Consider the following 19,130-nt stretch of genomic DNA (forward strand, 5'->3'; position numbering starts at 1 on the left):
TTTTTTTTGGGGGGGGCGGTGGGGGTTGTGGAAATGGGGGGGGACCGAGTTGTGCTGCGCTGAAGAATGAGCGTGGATACGAACCATGATGTGAGTGTGGTCACAGGTGGAGCCAAATATACATGAACTTAGCAATGGTGGTGGGACATTAGACTAGGGCTATGGTAGGGACTAGATTGCAAGTGCCTCTGACACAGGTGCCCCCCCCCCCCCCCGTTTAGGTAGTGATAGGGAAACTTAAGCCATGCCCCCTGTGTGGCATTAAGACACACCCCAGATTTTGCAGGAGGGTGCCAGTGGATGGGACAGGGTGACAATGGGCAGGAGGGGGGTGCCAGTGGGTAGGAGGATGGTGCCCGTGTGTGGGGAGGGCAGTAGAAAGGCAGAGAGAGAGAGATTGCAGAGAGACACAGTTGAGAGGGAGAGTGGCAGCTGAGAGGCAGAGAGGGACAGCAGAGAGGGACAGCAGGGAGGCAGAGAGAGAGAGAGAGAGAGAGCAAGAGAGAGAAAGAGACAGCAAAAAGGCAGAAAGAGAGAGAGACAGCAGAAAGACAGAGAGAGAGACAGCAGAAGGGCAGAGAGATAGAGAGAGACAGCAGAAAGGCAGAGAGAGAGAGCAAGCAGAAAGAGAGAGACAGCAGAAAGACAGAGAGACAGTAGAAAGACAGAGAGAGAGAGAGAGCAGAAAGGCAGAGAGAGAGAGAGAGAGAGAGAGAGAGCAGAAAGGCAGAGAGAGAGAGAGACAGCAGAAAGGCAGAGAGAGCAGAAAGAGAGAGGGACAGCAGAAAGACAGAGAGAGAGACAGTATGAAGGCAGAGAGAGAGAGTGCGAGCAGAAAGGCAGAGAGAGACAACAGAAAGGCAAAGAGAGAGAGAGAGAGACAGCAGAAAGGCAGAGAGAGAGAGAGAGAGACAGCAGAAAGGCAGAGAGAGAGAGCGAGCAGAAAGGCAGAGAGAGAGAGAGAGAGAGAGCAGAGTGGCAGAGAGAGAGAGAGACAGCAGAAAGGCAGAGAGAGAGAAAGACAGCAGAAAGGCAGAGAGAGAGAGAAAGAGAGAGAGACTGCAGAAAGGCAGAGAGAGAGAGCACAGAAAGGGAGAGAGAGACAGCAGAAAGGCAGCGAGAGAGACAGCAGAAAGGTACAGAGAGAAAGACAGCATAGAAGCAGAGAGAGAGAGCACAGAAAGGGAGAGAGAAAAACAGCAGAAAGGCAGAGAGAGAGAGAGCAGAAAGGCAGAGAGAGAGAGAGACAGCATAGACACAGAGAGAGAGCAGGGGAAGAGAGATTGACAGCAGAAAAGCAAAGAGAGCACAGAAAGGCAGAGAGACAGCAGAAAGGCAGAGAGAGAGAGCAGAAAGTCAGAGAGAGAGAGACAGCAGAGAGAGACAGCAGAGAGAGAGAGTTGAGAGGCAGAGAAAATAGCCAAGAGTGATGTTGGGCTAACAAAAGAAACAGTCAATACAATACAATAATACAATAATACAATAACATTTCTATAGCGCTTTTCTCCCATAGGACTCAAAGCGCTTAGGCTCTCTCAGATTCAGTAATTGGTAGTAGGATGAAGTATTCACACAACAAAAGTTATATTTCTGCAAATGCCAAACTGAACAGGTGCGTTTTCAGTCGGGATTTAACACGTCCAGGGATGGAGCTGTCCTGATCTGTTGAGGTAAGGAGTTCCAAAACGTAGGGGCAGCATGACAGAAGGCTCTGGGACCAAAAGTTTCCAAATGGACTCTGGGTATGACTAGATTATTAGAACCTGTGGATCTGAGAATGCGGGGATTGCTACGCAGCTGCAACATATCTTTCATGTATCCAGGGCCTAGATTATTCAGGGATTTAAATGTCAGTAGGCCGATCTTGAATAGGACTCTCCATTCTATAGGTTGCCAGTGAAGGGAGTGCAGGACTGGCGTTATGTGGTAGTGACGGGGTTGGTTGGTTAGCAGTCTGGCAGCAGTATTCTGTATCAGCTGTAGGCGGTACAAGACCTTTTTTGGAAGGACAGTGTAGAGAGCATTACAGTAGTCCAGTCGGGATGTGATGAAGGCATCGACTAAGGTTGGCAGATCTTCTGGGGGGATGAGGTGCTTGATTTTTGCAATGTTCTTCAGGTGATAATAGGAAGATTTCACCACAGCAGAAATTTGAGTTCTGAAGTTAAATCCCAATCAATTAGAACTCCCAGGCTACACACATGATCAGAGCTGCGTAGATCCGTGCCTCCTATTCCCAGTGGTGAAGACTGCAAGTTAAGTTGTTTTGTTATCATGCTCTGCCCTCCAATCAGAAGGACTTCAGTTTTGTCTGCATTTAGTTTCAGCCAGTTGTCATTCATCCATTGCTGTAGTTCACGTAAGCAGGTGTTTATAGTTAGAGTTGGGTCTGTCACACCAGGCTTGAAGGAAAGATATAGTTGGGTGTCGTTTGCATAGCAGTGGTATGTCAGGCCATGCTTTTGGATTAGTTTTCCAAGTGGTATCATGTAAATCATGAAAAGCAGGGGAGAGAGGATTGAGCCCTGGGGCACCCCATATTTAAGTGATACAGGGGTGGACAGGAAGGGCCCCATAGACACTTTGTGGGTTCTGCCACTCAAGAAGAATTGGAACCACTGAAGAACTATGCCATCAATGCCGCAGTATTCCTGTAGCCTGCTTATCAAGATGTCATGGTCAACTGTATCAAAGGCTGCAGAAAGGTCTAGTAGTATGAGGATCGAGCACTCTCCTCTGTCTCTTGCCATGAGCAGGTGGTTGCATATTTGGATGAGGGCAGTTTCAGTGCTGTGGTGTTTCCTGAAGCCAGACTGGAATGGGTCATAACTGATGTTTTGTAGGATTTTGGCTTCTAGCTGGAGGTAAACAGCTTTTTCAATTAGCTTGCCCAGAAAGGGGAGGTTAGAGACAGGTCTGTAACTGGTCATTGCTTCTGGGTCCCGGGAGGGTTTTTTGAGGAGAGGCCTGATGATTGCTTCCTTCAGTAAAGCAGGAAATATTCCTGATTGTAAGGAACAGTTAACAATTTTGAGGAATACCGGTACGAACAGGTCGGGGCAGTTCAGCATGAACTGTGTTGGGCCAGGATCCAGGTCACAGGTAGTTAGGCGGAGGTGAAGGAGGATGCTTGATGTGACTTCTTCATCAATTTCTTTGAAGTTTGACCAAGGTGTTACGTTGTCTCTGCTAATGGTCTTCGGCGCTATATTAGGCTCAGATGCTGTAAGTTGGATGGCGGACCTTATAGCGGAGACTTTGTCTGTGAAGAAATGGGCAAATTGGTCACAGAGGTTCTTTGAAGACTCAATATTAAGTTTTTGACATGCCGAGTTGCAGAGTTTTTCCACTGTGCGGAACAGTTGGGCTGGTTTGTTAACTGCATTTGTAATCTCTTGTGATAGAAAGGATGATTTTTTTCCCGTGATTACCTTTTGGTAGTTCTTCAAGTGGAGGATTAAGGCATGTTTGTCTTCTGGGGTCTGAGATTTGCACCACAGTCTCTCAAGTTTTCGGCCTTGTCTTTTCAGCTCTTTTATGGTGTTATCAAACCACTGTGCATGATGGTGTGGGGTAAGATATTTGGTGCACAGAGGAGCAATGGTCTCAAAGGTGGAGGACACACATTTGTTGTATTTAAACACCAGAGTATCAGGGTCCAAGCTGGATTCAGTCAATTCATCAAAGCTAAGGTTATCTCGGATATGTTGAGGTGTTAGCCCTTTTAAGCGGCAATATTTTATTTGATTCTTGACCTGGTGTTTGACAGCTGGTATTGAGAGGGAGAAGTGGATAGTGTGATGGTCTGACCAGGCAACAGGATTAATTTCCACATTGGATATTGACAGCCCAGTATGGAATATAAGGTCCAGAGTGTGACCTTTCCTGTGAGTAGCAGAGCTGATTGATTGGAAGAAGCCCAGTTCATGTAAGGCATGAGGTAGCTCTATTCCAAATTGTGAAGAGGAGTCATCCACCCATGTATTGAAATCTCCAAGAACAATCCATCTGGAGTGTTCCAGTGTTAGGTTGCATAGGAGATCTACAAGTTCCTTAAGGAAGTCTGAGTATTTTTCTGATGGGCGGTAGATCAGCAATATGTTAATGTTTTTCTCAGCTGAAAGTTGCACCCCCAAGCATTCAAACGAGTTGGTAGGTCCTACAGTAAGTGGTCTGATTTTCAAAGCTGATCTAAAGCAAAGTGCAACCCCTCCACCCCTGCGTTCTTTCCTGTTGCAGTATATCACGGAATAGTTTGTTGCCACGGCGGCCTCCAGGGTGGGGCCAACTGGTTCAGAAAGCCAGGTTTCAGTCAGGAAGGCCAGCGCGCCCAGTCCCCAAGTACACACTGTTCCACATCAAGGGAAACTACAAATGTGGAAAACCACGCTGCAAATGTTGCAGTTTCATGAAACACAAGGCTAAAGACACAGTGGTTAACGACATCAAGATCACATTGAACCAATTTATTTCTTGCTCGTCCACTTATGTGGTGTACCTGTTATCATGCAGCTGTCCGAAACATTATGTAGGAAGAACCACCAGGCCACTTCCGGAAAGATTTGGGGAGCACAGAAGAGGGATAGAGGATGGTACAGAGGGCCACAGTGTCCTTCGCCATTTTAAAAACCATCATGATCAATCCACAACTAGTCTTACAGTCATAGGTCTAGAAATGATGGCCACTGATTTAGCAGTAGGACAAAGGTTTAGGAGGCTTTGTGAAAGAGAGGACTACTGCATTTTTAAAACAAATTCGTTATCCCCTTTTGGCCTCAACGAAGAAGTGGAAGTAGCAAGATTCCTGTAGTCCTTGCTGTTCCTGTACAGTTGCTTGCAGTTAACCATGTCCCTTCCCTTCCCTTCCAACAGCGGTTTCCCCACCACACAGTCCCCTTTTCACCCTCGCCCTTGTTCCCCCAGTCCTCCTCTCCCACTCCCCCCATCTCCCCCACTCCTCTCCCACCCCACCCATCCGGTGCCAGTACACAGGCGTACGATTAGGGACTCGCTCCTTCCCACGCAGCGTTCTCCCAATATAACAACACGGGTTCCCTCTTAGGCGCCCTCTTAGATAAACACACCCACGTGCCCGACCACACTATCCCCCTATAGCACGTCACAGTCCCTCCCCAAGCCGCATTACACTGCTACCCATGTGATCTGAACGGCACTTCTGGCCGCCCCACATGACCTGACGTGGACCAATAGACAGAGTCCATGATCTGGTCACCATAGCAACCAGTCACAGCCACGGCCCAGACTTGTTTTAGCACTGCAAAGACTCCAGGACCTTAAGGTGAGAGGGTCGTGCAGAATATTTATTACTTTTCTGATACAAATGACTTTTAATTTTTAGGGTTTTTGCCGCATATTTAGGCACTTGACACATACAGCGGCTTGCAAAAGTATTCGGCCCCCTTGAAGTTTTCCACATTTTGTCATATTACTGCCACAAACATGAATCAATTTTATTGGAATTTCACATGAAAGACTAATACAAAGTGGTGTACACGTGACAAGTGGAACGAAAATCATACATGATTCCAAACATTTTTTGCAAATAAATAACTGCAAAGTGGAGTGTACATAATTATTCAGCCCCCTTTGGTCTGAGTGCAGTCATTTGCCCATAGACATTGTCTGATGAGTGGTATCTGATGCGTGGTAATGACTAAAAAGAGTGCACTTGTGTGTAATCTAATATCCGTACAAATACAGCTGCTTTGTGACAGCCTCAGAGGTTGTCCAAGAGAATATTGGGAGCAGCAACACCATGAAATCAAAAAAAGACACCATACAGGTCAAGGATAAAGTTATTGAGAAATGTAAAGCAGGCTTAGGCTACAAAAAGATTTCCAAAGCCTTGAACATCCCACGGAGCACTGTTCAAGCGATCATTAAAAAATGAAAGGAGTATGGCACAACTGTAAACCTACCAGGACAAGGCCGTCCACCTAAACTCACAGGCCGAACAAGGAGAGCGCTGATCAGAAATGCAGCCAAGAGGCCCATGGTGACTCTGGACGAGCTGCAGAGATCTACAGTTCAGGTGGGGGAATCTGTCTATAGACAACTATTAGTCATGCACTGCATAAAGTTGGCCTTTATGGAAGAGTGGCAAGAAGAAAGCCATTTTTAACAGAAAAACATAAGAAGTCCCTTTTGCAGTTTGCCACAAGCCATGTGGGGGACACAGTAAACATGTGGAAGAAGGTGCTCTGGTCAGATGAGACCAAAATGGAACTTTTGGGCCAAAATGCAAAACGCTATGTGTGGCGGAAAACTAACACTGCACATCACTCTGAACACACCATCCCCACTGTCAAATATGGTGGTGGCAGCATGCTCTGGGGGTGCTTCTCTTCAGCAGGGACAGGGAAGCTGTTCAGAGTTGATAAGAAGATGGATGGAGCCAAATACAGGGCAATCTTGGAAGAAAAACTCTTGCAGTCTGCAAAAGACTTGAGACTGGGGCGGAGGTTCACCTTCCAGCAGGACAACGACCCTAAAAATAAAGCCAGGGCAACAATGGAATGGTTTACAACAAAACATATCCATGTGTTAGAATGGCCCAGTCAAAGTCCAGATCTAAATCTAATCGAGAATCTGTGGCAAGATCTGAAAACTGCTGGTTACAAACGCTGTCCATCTAATCTAATCTGACGGAGCTGGAGCTGTTTTGCAAAGAAGAATGGGCAAGGATGTCAGTCTCTAGATGTGAAAAGCTGGTAGAGACATACCCTAAAAGACTGGCAGCTGTAATTGCAGCAAAAGGTGGTTCTACAAAGTATTGACTCAGGAGGCTGAATAATTACGCACACCCCACTTTGCAGTTATTTATTTGTAAAAAATGTTTGGAATTATGTATGAGTTTCGTTCCACTTCTCACGTGTATACCACTTTGTATTCGTCTTTCACGTGGAATTCCAACACAATTGATTCATGTTTGTGGCAGTAATGTGACAAAATGTGGAAAACTTCAAGGGGGCCGAATACTTTTGCAAGTCACTGTATCTTGCTGGATATTTGACCAGCAGGCACTTGCTTCAAATTTTATGATGTATGGCAGATAGTTTCCAAAGGTCGTTTTGGTGAAGGACTTTTGGTTCCCACCTCCAATTGAATCCACCACCACAGTATATATAAAAAACCCTGTGTGCCAGCCAGTGACTCACTTGACAAAGGCGTGGATGCGCCGAAACGAGTCGTGAGGTCACTGGCACACAGATACCGACAGGAGGCACCCCGTCCACACCATCTGGGACACCCCCCACTGCTGCCACAGAGGAGGAGTCGGTTGCCCGCTGGAGGTCTTTTATGGGTTTAACCCATGATAAGCTGATTTTAAACCGCTTTCTAGTAAGTGGATATTTATCTTGCGTGTTTTTGCAAATAAAAAAGGTTAATACACTACGGAGCGCTCCTCCGTTTTTCTTTTATCTCTTTAACCATTAGTATACTTGCCCCCATTATAACAAGTATAGTTGCCCCCAGTGTAGGTAGTATAGTCACCCCCAGTATAGCTAGTATAGTCGACCCAGTATAGCATAATTGCCCACAGTATGGGCGAAGCCTGGAAGGAGGGACAGCAGCAGGGAGGGGGGCCAGACCCCCCACCTCCCTCACCTGGGTGCCCACCTTCTGGCGCTTCCCCCCTCCAAATTAGCAGCGGCAAACTGAATCAAGCATCAGTGGACATTCCAGGCGATGGTGCGCAGCGTCATCTTCACGTGACACTGGTCTCCGCTACTCAGGAAGCACAGAGCAGTGGAGAAGGCGGTGACCAGTGTCTCGTAACGATGGCGCTGTGTACCATCGCCTGGAATGAGGAGAAAAGTAAGTAACTCCTCTCCGCCCGCTGATTCCCACATCTGTTTGCCGCTGCTAATTTGGAGGGGGAAGCGCCAGAAGGAGGAGACCCAGGTGAGGCAGGTGGGGGGTCTGGCCCCCCCTCCCAGCCGCTGTCCCCGCTGCCCCTCCTTTTGTGTTGCTTCCTCCTCCTGCGGGTTCGGGTGGCTGGGGGGGGGGGGGGGGCAGCAGCTGGCCGGGGGGGGGGGGCGCATGCCCCATTTGGCCCAATGTGCGGCTGCCCATGACTGTATGTATGTAATTAAACTGTTTAACAGTAAAACACAGAATACAGGATTTTGGTTACCCAAGTTACAATACTATAAAATACTGTATCAGTCAAATAGCCTTCTTATTTTTGTCACTACCAGGGGTGTAGCAATAGGGGTTGCAGAGGTTGCGACCGCATCGGGGCCCTTGGGCCAGAGGGGCCCCGAAAGGCCCTTCCTCAACTACAGTATTAGCTCTCTATTGGTCCTGTGCTCATAAATAATCACTTCTATATATACTTTGAATGGTGGTAATCATTAACAAACTGTTCCCCATCCTCTTCTTGCACCTCTGACACTGTAGTTGCCATTGGCAGGTTTTGGTGCGACGTATCAATTGTTATGTATAGAGTGCTTGGGGGGCCCCAATGTAAAACTTGCACCGGGTCCCACAGCTCCTTAGCTACGCCACTGGTCACTACCTACAGATTAAATAAATGATTACCGTATTAGTATATAATATTATCTTATTTCTTGCTTATAATCACCAGAGTAGGCACTAGGTGCTATAGCAGAGGATCAACTAATCATACACTATAACTTTGAGTAACTACTAATTATAATGCAGTTTATACACTTCTTCTGTTTCAATTCTATTAACCTCTATTACATTTTCGTAAACAAATGGACATACAGTGAATTCATAAAAGTACAACATAACTTTCCACAGTTAATAGTACTCCAACAGTAATTCCCTAAAGAGAACCAACAAATTATAATACTTCTTTGTCTGCTTACTAATCAGTCTTCAGTCTCTACTGGGAAACAGCTAAGGTAACAGATGCATAAACGCAAGAGAAAAGGATTATTTGAAGAAAATGGTCTGCCAGACAAGATAAGCTTACTTATTAGTTTTTCCCTAAACAGTTTTCAGACTCTCCTGTGACTAACTAAACAATCTAATGAGCCAACTTTTCAAAATCCAAATTCACTCCAAGCGCCTGCTTATAGTTTAACAGCAGTATAGTGTAGAGCAGATAACCGTAATACTCATGGAAAAGCAAACAACAAATTGGTTAAAAAATAAAAATCACTTGCCACTTTTCCTTTCTTGCAGATGACTCCTCCCACACCACAGACCGTGAACAAGTAAGTACCAACATGCAGAGTGATTGTATTGTTAATTATTTAACTAATTCCACTTTTCTTTTCTTCAGGTGCAACTATAGTGTACAACAGTATAGTACCAGAAACATACTTATTCTACTCTAAAAACAAATTCCTTGGCCAGGTCAGATGCTGCAAGAAATCGTACTGCACTAGTTAACCATCAAAAGAGGAGATATGCAAACAGGCCGAGCAAACTGTTTCATCATATCAACTGAATGTGCATTTCAGAATCAGAATCATTTATTTCGCAAAGTATAAATGGGGTTTGTACCCGGAATAGGTTTTTGCTCATACAGGTTCTGGAAGGATGGGGGGATGATGTCCGAAAGTCAAGAGCCAAGTCAACATTGATAAAGAGTATCCCCGTTCGGGAATTATGCCCTGTAGACACTTTTGAAACGTAACCTATGTACAATAAAAGATGGGGCACACAAAAGTAGGAAAATGGTCTCCTGAAGGTATAGGAGATCTGGGTTAAAGGGCCCAAATACATATGGGTATAGAGGAAGAGTAAAATGAAAAGGACTGCCAAAATGCTAAACTGGTGGAACATGTTGGTTGATAGCACTCCTGTATAGCCCTTGCACTGTATGGTTGCCCCCAGTACCTACCTTATTGTTAATTGGTTATAGGGACCTATTTGGTCTTGTAGGGGAGGGGTACTGCTGACCCAGGGGATTTGTAGATTCCTCTAGAATCCATTCCACGTTGTTAAATGGCAGTCCTTTCCATTTTACTTTCCCCCTATACCCATAGATGTTTGGTCCTTTAACTCAGATATCCTATACCTTCAGGAAGCCATTTTCCTAGTTGTGTGCACCCCATCTTATCTTATTTTATATATTATGGATTATGTTTTAATAGTGTCTATAGGGCATACTCCCCAAAGGAGGATACGTTTTCTTAGTTTGTTTTCCTTGACACACCTCGGATCTTGTTTGTGCAAGTTTATTCCTCCATTAAGGTATCTCCCCTTATACTCTCATACTACCAACTCTGTAGAAGGGAGTAATTACAGTGTCTGCAAAGTGCATATGCTCACTGGGAATAACAGTGATGAAGAGGGAACACCATGACTATCTTTAGCAATTACGATACAACTCCAATCTGCCTCTATACTGGATAATGGAAGAACACAGGATTAGAGTGCCCTCATAATATACTTCAGATGTCACCAGCCTTGTCTTTGTGTCCGTCCTGTGTGGCCTAATATAGCTCCAAGCTGTCTTACCTGCACCATTGTTTTTCTCAGTTTATCCTTTCACTTTTCACTTTCTGTACCGCTGCCACCTAACTTTCCTTCTTTCTCTTTGTGCCTCACCACTCTTCACTCTATGTTCTCCCACTGCTTCTGTCTTTCGGGACTCTTTGCCTTTCTCTTGCTTTCAAGCTTCTTTCCCTCACAAATCACAATACCTTCTACGCTCTTACCTCATCTAACCACCTCCCTCATTCTCCTTTCCACTCAGCTTTTAAGCTCTCCCCTTCTGTGTCTGCAATAGCTTGTGCCTCTTCTCACTTTCTTCACCTTACTGTGCATGCGTCTGCCCCTCTGCTTCTGATCTACTCACTACTCTTCCAGCAGCATCTCCTTTGACCAGAACAAGCAATTACACCAGATGTTCTGATGTTCTGCTCCACCTGTGTGTGTCCAACCCCAAGCTGCTCCATCATTAACACCTGTTGTCTCTCCGCCCTCCTCCATAGCAACAGATGCGTAGATAACCTGCAACCTAGTGACAAGTTTTTTTTACAGAAGACAGTCACAATCTGTTGCAGGAGGATTCTAGCCCGATCCCTGCCAGGCAACAGAAACTGAAAGTGTGCACTGAGCTTAAAGCTAATCTGAAGGAAAAATAAACTTATGAGATGATGAATTGTATGTGTAGAACAGAAAACAAATAGAGCATTTGTAGCAAAGAAAAAAGTCTCATGTTGTTTTCCAGTACAGGATGAGGTAAAACACTTGAGTTGTTATCTATGCAATAGAGCTTCTCTGAGCTATTCGACCAACTTGGTCAAACACAGTCCTGTTTTCTAAATAGCTTTTAACAGCCTAGAAACAGTTTGAGAAAAGTCTTTACTGCAGAAAAGTTCAAAGGGTCATTAGCTCTCCTCTGTTTTATAGTTTTAAATACACTACACATGCTCTCCAAAACCTTTCTGCATAAGAGCTTCATCTAAATCCCATTTCCATAAGGTGAGACTTTACATATTATTATGGCATTATTTTATTCTTAGCTACTTTTCTTATTTGGGTTAGTTCTCACTATTTATTTTTCTTATTTTTTTTCTTCAAAAGAGTATCATATTTTGAATGCTGAAGTGACTGCTAAAGAGCATTGTCTAATGTTTATGAATTACAGTAATTTGAAGTAGGTCTACAAGAACCTTATGCAGATATATATTTTTTTATTTTATATAACACTGCTCTCAATATCCCTGCACTGCAGTAAGTAATTGATGGCAATGGAATATTAACCTTCTTGAATCATTGGGAACAGTCCATAAGCAAGCAGGTCTTGTGCATTTTGTTGACTTCTATTAGACCCACACAAAATTAATTCCAAAGGCTTTTAGCAAAAACACAAATTGCTGCATTTTCCACTGATAAAGCAGCCTTGGGATTTCATTGTATAACTGCTCTGTAAATCAACATGGGAAAGTTAATTAATTTTTACAGAGCTATTTCAAATTTTATTGCATGACTGAAGTATTTTAATTAAACAAAAAATTAACCGAGGCAGTTAACAGCGCCAGAAACTGCTGGATCGGATTCTTTCATTTGAGAGCGGTTGTTTATTTGTACTAAAGAGCAGTTAGTAGGTTGGATTGATGACATATAAATTACGCATTGATGTCACTGGGAGAGGTCTGGGTTTTCGCAGATAAAAACGCCTTTGCTCTGTGTGGTGTTATCAGTGATTGAATAAAGCTTGTGCTATACACAGAGACCGGGGAATTCTTTATAATGAGTATAATTGATGCTTCATGCTTTATCGGAGTAGTACTAACACATTCTAAATTTTCCTGCTTTCAAAATGTAAATGATCTGTGTCACAAATTCTCCGCAATGAACTATTTTCACCACAGCAAATAGGCCTTTAGCTCTGAAGATCTAGACATTTCAAATTTGTATATGAAATCATGAGTGAAAATAGAGAACAACGGGCCTATAAATTCAAAGGCACATCAAAAAGAGATTTTCATCAGGGCCAGGTGCTTGTTTTCTACCACATAAGCTGTGAAGGCCGGTAAAGACTGCAAATCTATAGATGATAAATGTGTAAAGCCTCGCACACCCGCTAGATGAAACTCGCCCGAGATGGCCAATAAGAACTGCTTCTGGTGAGAATCTAGCGTGTGTGCAGGGGCTCCCCAATGTCTTCCGACTCTTCAGCCAACTGAATTTGTGGGGTCCGATGATTTTATATCTGGATGCAAACAGTCTAATTAGAGACACCCTTTCAGGAACTTAAAAAAGTATTGATACACTTTATTTATAAAACATAACTATAAAAATGAAGGGTGAAATAGAATTTCACTCTTCCATATAGGTGGATACAATGTGGAATAAATGTCTAAGAGACAACAAGGTCTTTGCTTATCCCCCACCACTCTGTAGCATTGTGTGAGATATTGGCTGAGTGGGGTGTGGCTATACCCCTTATACACCTGTATGGTGAACCACAATTTCTGTGTGGGTCCCTAGACTAGGTAGCTTGGCAACACATGGAAAGTGTTATGCATATCTGACATAATTAGTCATGAATGTAGTCCTAGATAGAGACTCACTAATACATACAATGCTGGATGAACATAAAACTAAGAGTCCTCATATTATCGTACAGTGACACAACACATGACTCACAACCAGTTTCACCCCGAAAGGCTTCATCAGGAGGTGCTATACATAAAGCACTTTATGTATAGCACCCCATATATTTACCTGTTCACATTTGTATATTTCCCAGGTACCTTTATTTGGGTAATTTGCAATGTTATATCTGGCCCAGTGAAAATTAATATTATCTACAGGTTTCGTAGTTTTTTATGTTTTATACACACACACACACACACACACGCACACGCACACACACACACACACACGTATTTACAAATATTTAATGTGGCACTACATGTGCTTATACATAACCCAGTTTGTAAACATGGCAATATTACTTTCAATTCTTTGAATAAATTGTAGAGAACCAGACCCAGTACTTACTCTTGCAGAACCCCACTGCACACAGTGCCTTGTTTTGAGTATGATCTGTTTGCTACTGTTAACTTCTGTTCCTCAGCCAGCTCTCTATCCACTTACACACATTTATTGTGGGGAATAGCATTCACCACTTAATAAAGGCTGAGCATGTCAGTCAGCAAGACTTGCTTTTGGTAAACCCATGTTTCTACACAGGATAATACCCCAACACAAAAATGAGAGTAGATTGATTAACATCTTTAGAAAGATTGTTTCCACTAGGGTTAAGTCATTTGGTAGTTACATCAAGGCATATTTACTCAGATAAAGCGGAGTGAAAACTATAACTTATTGTGTCAGAAGTCGTCAATACTCTATCAGTCCTATAGGGCCTTTCCATCAACAGATCTTTCATCTATTTCTAGACATATTTAGCTAAGTAGCATTAATCATGCAGTACAGCTGGTGTATAATGAATTTACCTAAATAAAGTGGCGTTAACCTTCTAGAACAACAATGCAGCATTTGGGTACCACTACGGAATCATCATGCTATTAATTGTAAGGAGTCTGACAGCACATCCCTGGCGATATAACTTATAGCATTTCTTAGAAAATATTCCTTATCAGTTGTATCTCACCTCTGCTCCAGCTGCTTGATAGCCCCGGGTTCTAGTCAGCCGTCCTTCATACTTTAATACAATCTCCTTAGCCTGTCTGTTGGATAGAAACAAAATGCATTAGAATTTCCTGCTAATGAGCAGGTCAATGGGTCTCAAAGTTCTGAATATGCATTGATTGTGTGTTTGATGCATTTTCATCAACTACTAGCAGACCACATTTTGATGGTTTTCAGAATAAAAATGAAGCAGCACGGGGGTGGGGCAGATGGGGGACACACATGTTCCCATGCCTCTGTGTCCCCTATAAGCCCCTCTGAGCTCCCCTGCACTGCGTTATCACCACCTGAAATTGGCATACGAGGGGAAGGGGCTTCCCTTGCAGGAGAGGCACTTCTGCAAAACGCCGACTCTGTCATTAGGCACGCCCTTCCCCATGTTCTAATTGGCCAGCTTTGCTTCACCCCCACCCCTTCTACATTCTGGCATGCTTCCCTGCTTTGTGCTCTGTATTGTGATACACAGAGCCAGAGCTGTAGCGTCGTGACCCCAGGGCTCGTGGCCATGTTTGTTTTCATGGCCATAGGACCGCTGGGGAGCAGTGGTAATTGATGCTACCTGATCCGGCTAGCCTCCCAGGTAGCATTTTTTTTCCTACAAAAATGCCCACCTTGAGTTTGCTTTAAAAGCATATGATCTGATTGTTTGATACCATATACTATATACTATATAGGAAGAACATTTAAAGTACAGCATTTTTGAATCTCTTAATTTCAGCTTTATACATTGCAAGCAGAGATGGTCAGTAAAAGGATAATATTTCTAGCTTGCATGCAAATTTAATTTAAAATTGTATGCAACTTACAATTGTGTCATTCAAATGTGCTTCCTGCAAATTTTGACTGGCTAAGTTATAAACAGCATACAATTTGCTTTCAGGCTTTAATCACAGTAGGACATTGTGTTATACTGTGACGTTAAGTATGCACAAAGGAACCTAAATGCAAAGTCCCACAAAAAGTGTCTGCATTACAGGGCGTGACATTACGGCGCATGTGCCAACTTTGTAACGTATAACAGTTTAGTTCAGAGATCAGTAATACTGTCAGGAAACTGGAATTGTTTAAAAGTAAGTAAATAGTATTTAAATATGGCACCCACCATATCCCTCTCACTTTAAAGAGAACCTGAGGTGGGTTCTAAGAATCCTATTAGCACACAGAGGCTGGGTCTGCATATAATGCCCAGCCTCTGTTGCTATACAGCTCCCCCCCCCAGCCCTCCCCCCCCTGCGCTCTGCTGTCCCCATAAATCAAACGCAGTGCTAGTGACATCGCTAGCTGGCTGTTTACCTCTTCACTTGTCACTCTCGCCGCACCCCCGCCTCCTCTATGTTGCTGCTCCCTGCCTGCATCCCTTCCCTCCCTGCTGATTGGAGGGAAAGGATGCAGACGGGGAGTGGAGATATGGAGGAGGCGGGGGAGCGGGGAGACTGACATATCCAGAGGTAAACAGCCGGCTATCGACACACTGTGTGTCGCTAGCACGGCGTTTGCTTTATGGGGGCAAGCAGAGCGCAGGGGGGCCTGGGGGGGGCACTGTATAGCAACATAGGCTGGGCAGTATATGCAGACCCATCCTCTGTGTGCTATTAGGATTCTTAGAGCCCACCTTGGGATCTCTTTAAAGTAGGCCCAAATTAAAAATACAAGATTTCAGAAATAAAATCTATTTTCTAAATTATAATGATAAATAGTAGCCTTTTTCAGCTGCATGATGACAAATATAAAATATTTTACATTTATTGGAGGAAACCCTCCCTTCCTTTCATATTGCCATGAAATTCCAACAAACTGGTGGAGGAAATAAAAAACAAAAACAAAACACAGGCTTCTACTGATGATGTCACAGGGAAGTGATCTCAGCTTGTGTGAGATTTCACATAGACGACGCCCCTGTGAGGGAGGGTAGCTGATGACAAACACACCCATGATCTAAAACCTCCTACTAAGTTCAGAAGTAATGGCTGCCAGCCACCTGTATAACCCTAGTTATGAAAAGAGAAGGGTGAAAAGCATGCACTGAAATGCTCATAGACTTGAAGGAGTGTTTATTTAATTTTGTATGTGTCAGAGTGGTGCAACTAAATATTTTGAATTAAAAAAATGTTTGGTTTAGTTCCGCTTTAAGTGTACTTTAAGTCTGCATGCATGCTGGAACTATTAGCATCTTAGTGACCATCTCTAATTGCAATGGTCAATGGCAAATGTTAACTTTGCTTAACCACTTGAGGACCGCAGTGTTAAACCCCCCTAAAGACCAGGCCATTTTTCTGTTAATAGGTCACTGCAGGTTTAAGGCCTCGCTGCAGGGCCGCACAACTCAGCACACAAGTGATTCCCCCCCATTTTCTCCCCACCAACAGAGCTCTCTGTTGGTGGGGTCTGATCGCTTCCCCAATGTTTATTTATTTTTTTTGTAATAAATATTTTTTTTAAATTAATGTACTTATTTATTTATGTATCTTTCTGAAATCCCTCCCTCCCTCCCCCAGCCAGCCAATCACGGTGATCGGCTGTCATAGGCTTCAGCCTATGAGAGCTGATCGCTCTCCTGTGTCCCAGGGGGACAGCCGTGTCACACAGCTGTCCCCAGTACAGCGCTGCCTTACATCGCAACATTGTACAGCCTAATTAGACGGTGGTTTCGCTGTCTAACAGTCTCCAAGCAGCGATAACTGCTGGGAGACTGAAGGCGGAAAGAAGCTCTGCCTTCCAAGCGGAGATGCGCGTGCACTGGCATGCGCAATCTCCTGCTAGCCCCATAGAAGGTTGTTCACGCCAATTGGTGTGGAGCGGTCGGCTAGTGGTTAAAGTTTCTGTGTATACAAACACAAGTTTTCCGCAAAGCTTTTATCGGACACATTTAGAGGAAAGTGGAAAGCGTCTTTCCAGTCATTGGATTCTTGCAAGTTTTGAAAATGAATAACAGGAACTCCTGAGTTGAGCTAATTAATAATGTAGAAAGAGGAGTTAGTACTCCAGTGAGTACAGATTCCTTGCTTGTAAAGACATACAATTGATACTTACCACTACTTATTGAAGTTCACAGCTAGCTTCAAATTTAATTGGAAAACATTTTTTTAATTAAAAGTAGACAAGACACAGATACATAACATTTATATTGGGCTTTTCTCCCGGTGGACCCAGTGTGTGCTCCTAGTGGACTTAGGGAATGCTCTATGGCAGTGATCCGCAAACTTGGCTCTCCAGCTGATAAGGAACTACAAGTCTCAAAATGCATTGTGGGGGTCTGACAGCCACAGTCATGATTCATAAAGGCAAATGCATTGCGGGACTTGTAGTTCCTTAACAGCTGGAGAGCCATGTTTGCAGATCACTGCTCTATGGGTGACCAAAAGCCTTGTTCATAAACTCCATACTGCTTTGCATGCTGGCTTGAGCTGGGAATTGAACCATGGTCAAACGCTGTCCAGCTGCCCAGCCGTATAGTACAAAGACCTTGATTCACTAAGCTGCGCAGCTAAAGCAGTGCAGCTTAAATTGAGCAGCACAAGTTAAAAATACTGTGTGCACCCTACACGCTGTAGTGCTGTGTAGCGTGCACTGCTAAGGCCCACTCCTTTTAAGTACAGCCCATTCTGAGCACTGTTGAGTCCACTGGCTTTGTAGGACGGGATTCCTGCACTTTTGTTGGCCCCATAGGCTGCCTGTCTTACTGTGTATATTGCTACACAAATAATAATAATTTTTAAAGTTGGCATTTCTAGCCATAATCTTTAACCTCCTGTCTATCTTTCTCTTATTTAGCCTGTTATTCACTACATGCATACCTATGGACAATAAAGGCATGCATTAAAAATAAACATACTTAAGTAAGCGTAGCTTTTGTCTCATTGGCCAAGGTCTACATCGGATGTTTGCAACAAGTTCCTTTTGCATTTGTATATTCTGGAAGATTGTTTCGGGGTCATGGTTCTCTTCCTTTCCTTCTCCATTTTCATCTTCATCGGAAATGCTGCAATAAAAAAATATCACAGATAAGGAATGCTAATTTCAAGAGAGTACCATCACTGGTATACTAATATATTTAGTAACAAAAGTTTTTGTTGTTTTGATTATCAGATAAAGAATATATAATGTCTTAAAATTTTAGGTACATTGGCTTCTCATTTTATGCAACATGTTTAGTAAAATGACTGTAGCCATGTTCATTCCCACCTCATGGAGCATGAGGTGGGGATGAGCATTGTTGCCTTTATCATGGACTAAGGGAATTTGCAATAGAGGAGGACCCTCTTTTGCAGAGTTCCCACCATATCATGGACCTTACAGGTTGGTGGCAGTGCCCAACCCTGTCTGACTCAGCTATTCTGGTAATACCCTCTGGAATAGGGAAAGGGGGAGTTCAGGAGGCTTGGGAGGGTGTGACTATGACAGTAGTTTAAATAATATTTCTAAAAATAAACACTGAAGCGAGAAGTGATGTGTGGTGCTGAAGACAGCTCCAGCATCTCACTTAGAAATCACCCAGCGTCTTCCCTTGTAACACCTTGTAAAATCTCCTTGTAACACTCAAAGGGATTTGGGCAATGTGCCAGGCTAGGCTGATTTTACACAGACATCAGGAGTGCTAAAGTTACCACTGGATCTTGTATGATACAGGGTGATAGACTCACAAGTAGTGAGTATTTTATCTCCTTTAAGTTGCATCAGGTTCTCTGTATTTTTAAAGGTGTGTACACACCTTTGACTGATGTCACTCGCAGGGGATGCAATCCCTTGGGCAGCATCACTGGGCTGGGCTGAACAGACGCAAATGTAGCTGACGACATGCTTTGTTGCTATGCGGGCAGGTGGAGGGACGATGGGGCAACACGTACATGACGTCACGTGGCGGGAGGAGGAGCAGCGTGCACAATGGATTTGGCTGTCGTTCGACCAAGTTGATCCCCCGGGTGGATCGCTTGCGAAACAGCAGGCAGGGATCAGGGACCTCTTTACACATACATGATTATTGGCTGAGTCAGCTGTTATTAGCTCAGGTGACTTTGATC

At 43.9% G+C, this 19,130-nt stretch overlaps 1 protein-coding gene across 1 annotated transcript in view; it reads right to left on the reverse strand.

Moving 5' to 3' along the window:
* Positions 1-19,130, reverse strand: part of TMC3 (transmembrane channel like 3) — a 110,830-nt gene that overhangs the window by 83,421 nt on the left and 8,279 nt on the right. Inside the window, exons 2-3 of the mRNA XM_068273581.1 lie at positions 17,945-18,091; positions 14,075-14,150 (exon numbers count right to left, since the gene is read on the reverse strand). Of these exons, the coding sequence (XP_068129682.1) occupies positions 14,075-14,150; positions 17,945-18,091 (223 nt within the window). The remainder of the gene's footprint in view (positions 1-14,074; positions 14,151-17,944; positions 18,092-19,130) is intronic.

This window comes from Hyperolius riggenbachi, chromosome 3 (assembly GCF_040937935.1).
Source record: "Hyperolius riggenbachi isolate aHypRig1 chromosome 3, aHypRig1.pri, whole genome shotgun sequence".
NCBI lineage: Eukaryota > Metazoa > Chordata > Amphibia > Anura > Hyperoliidae > Hyperolius > Hyperolius riggenbachi.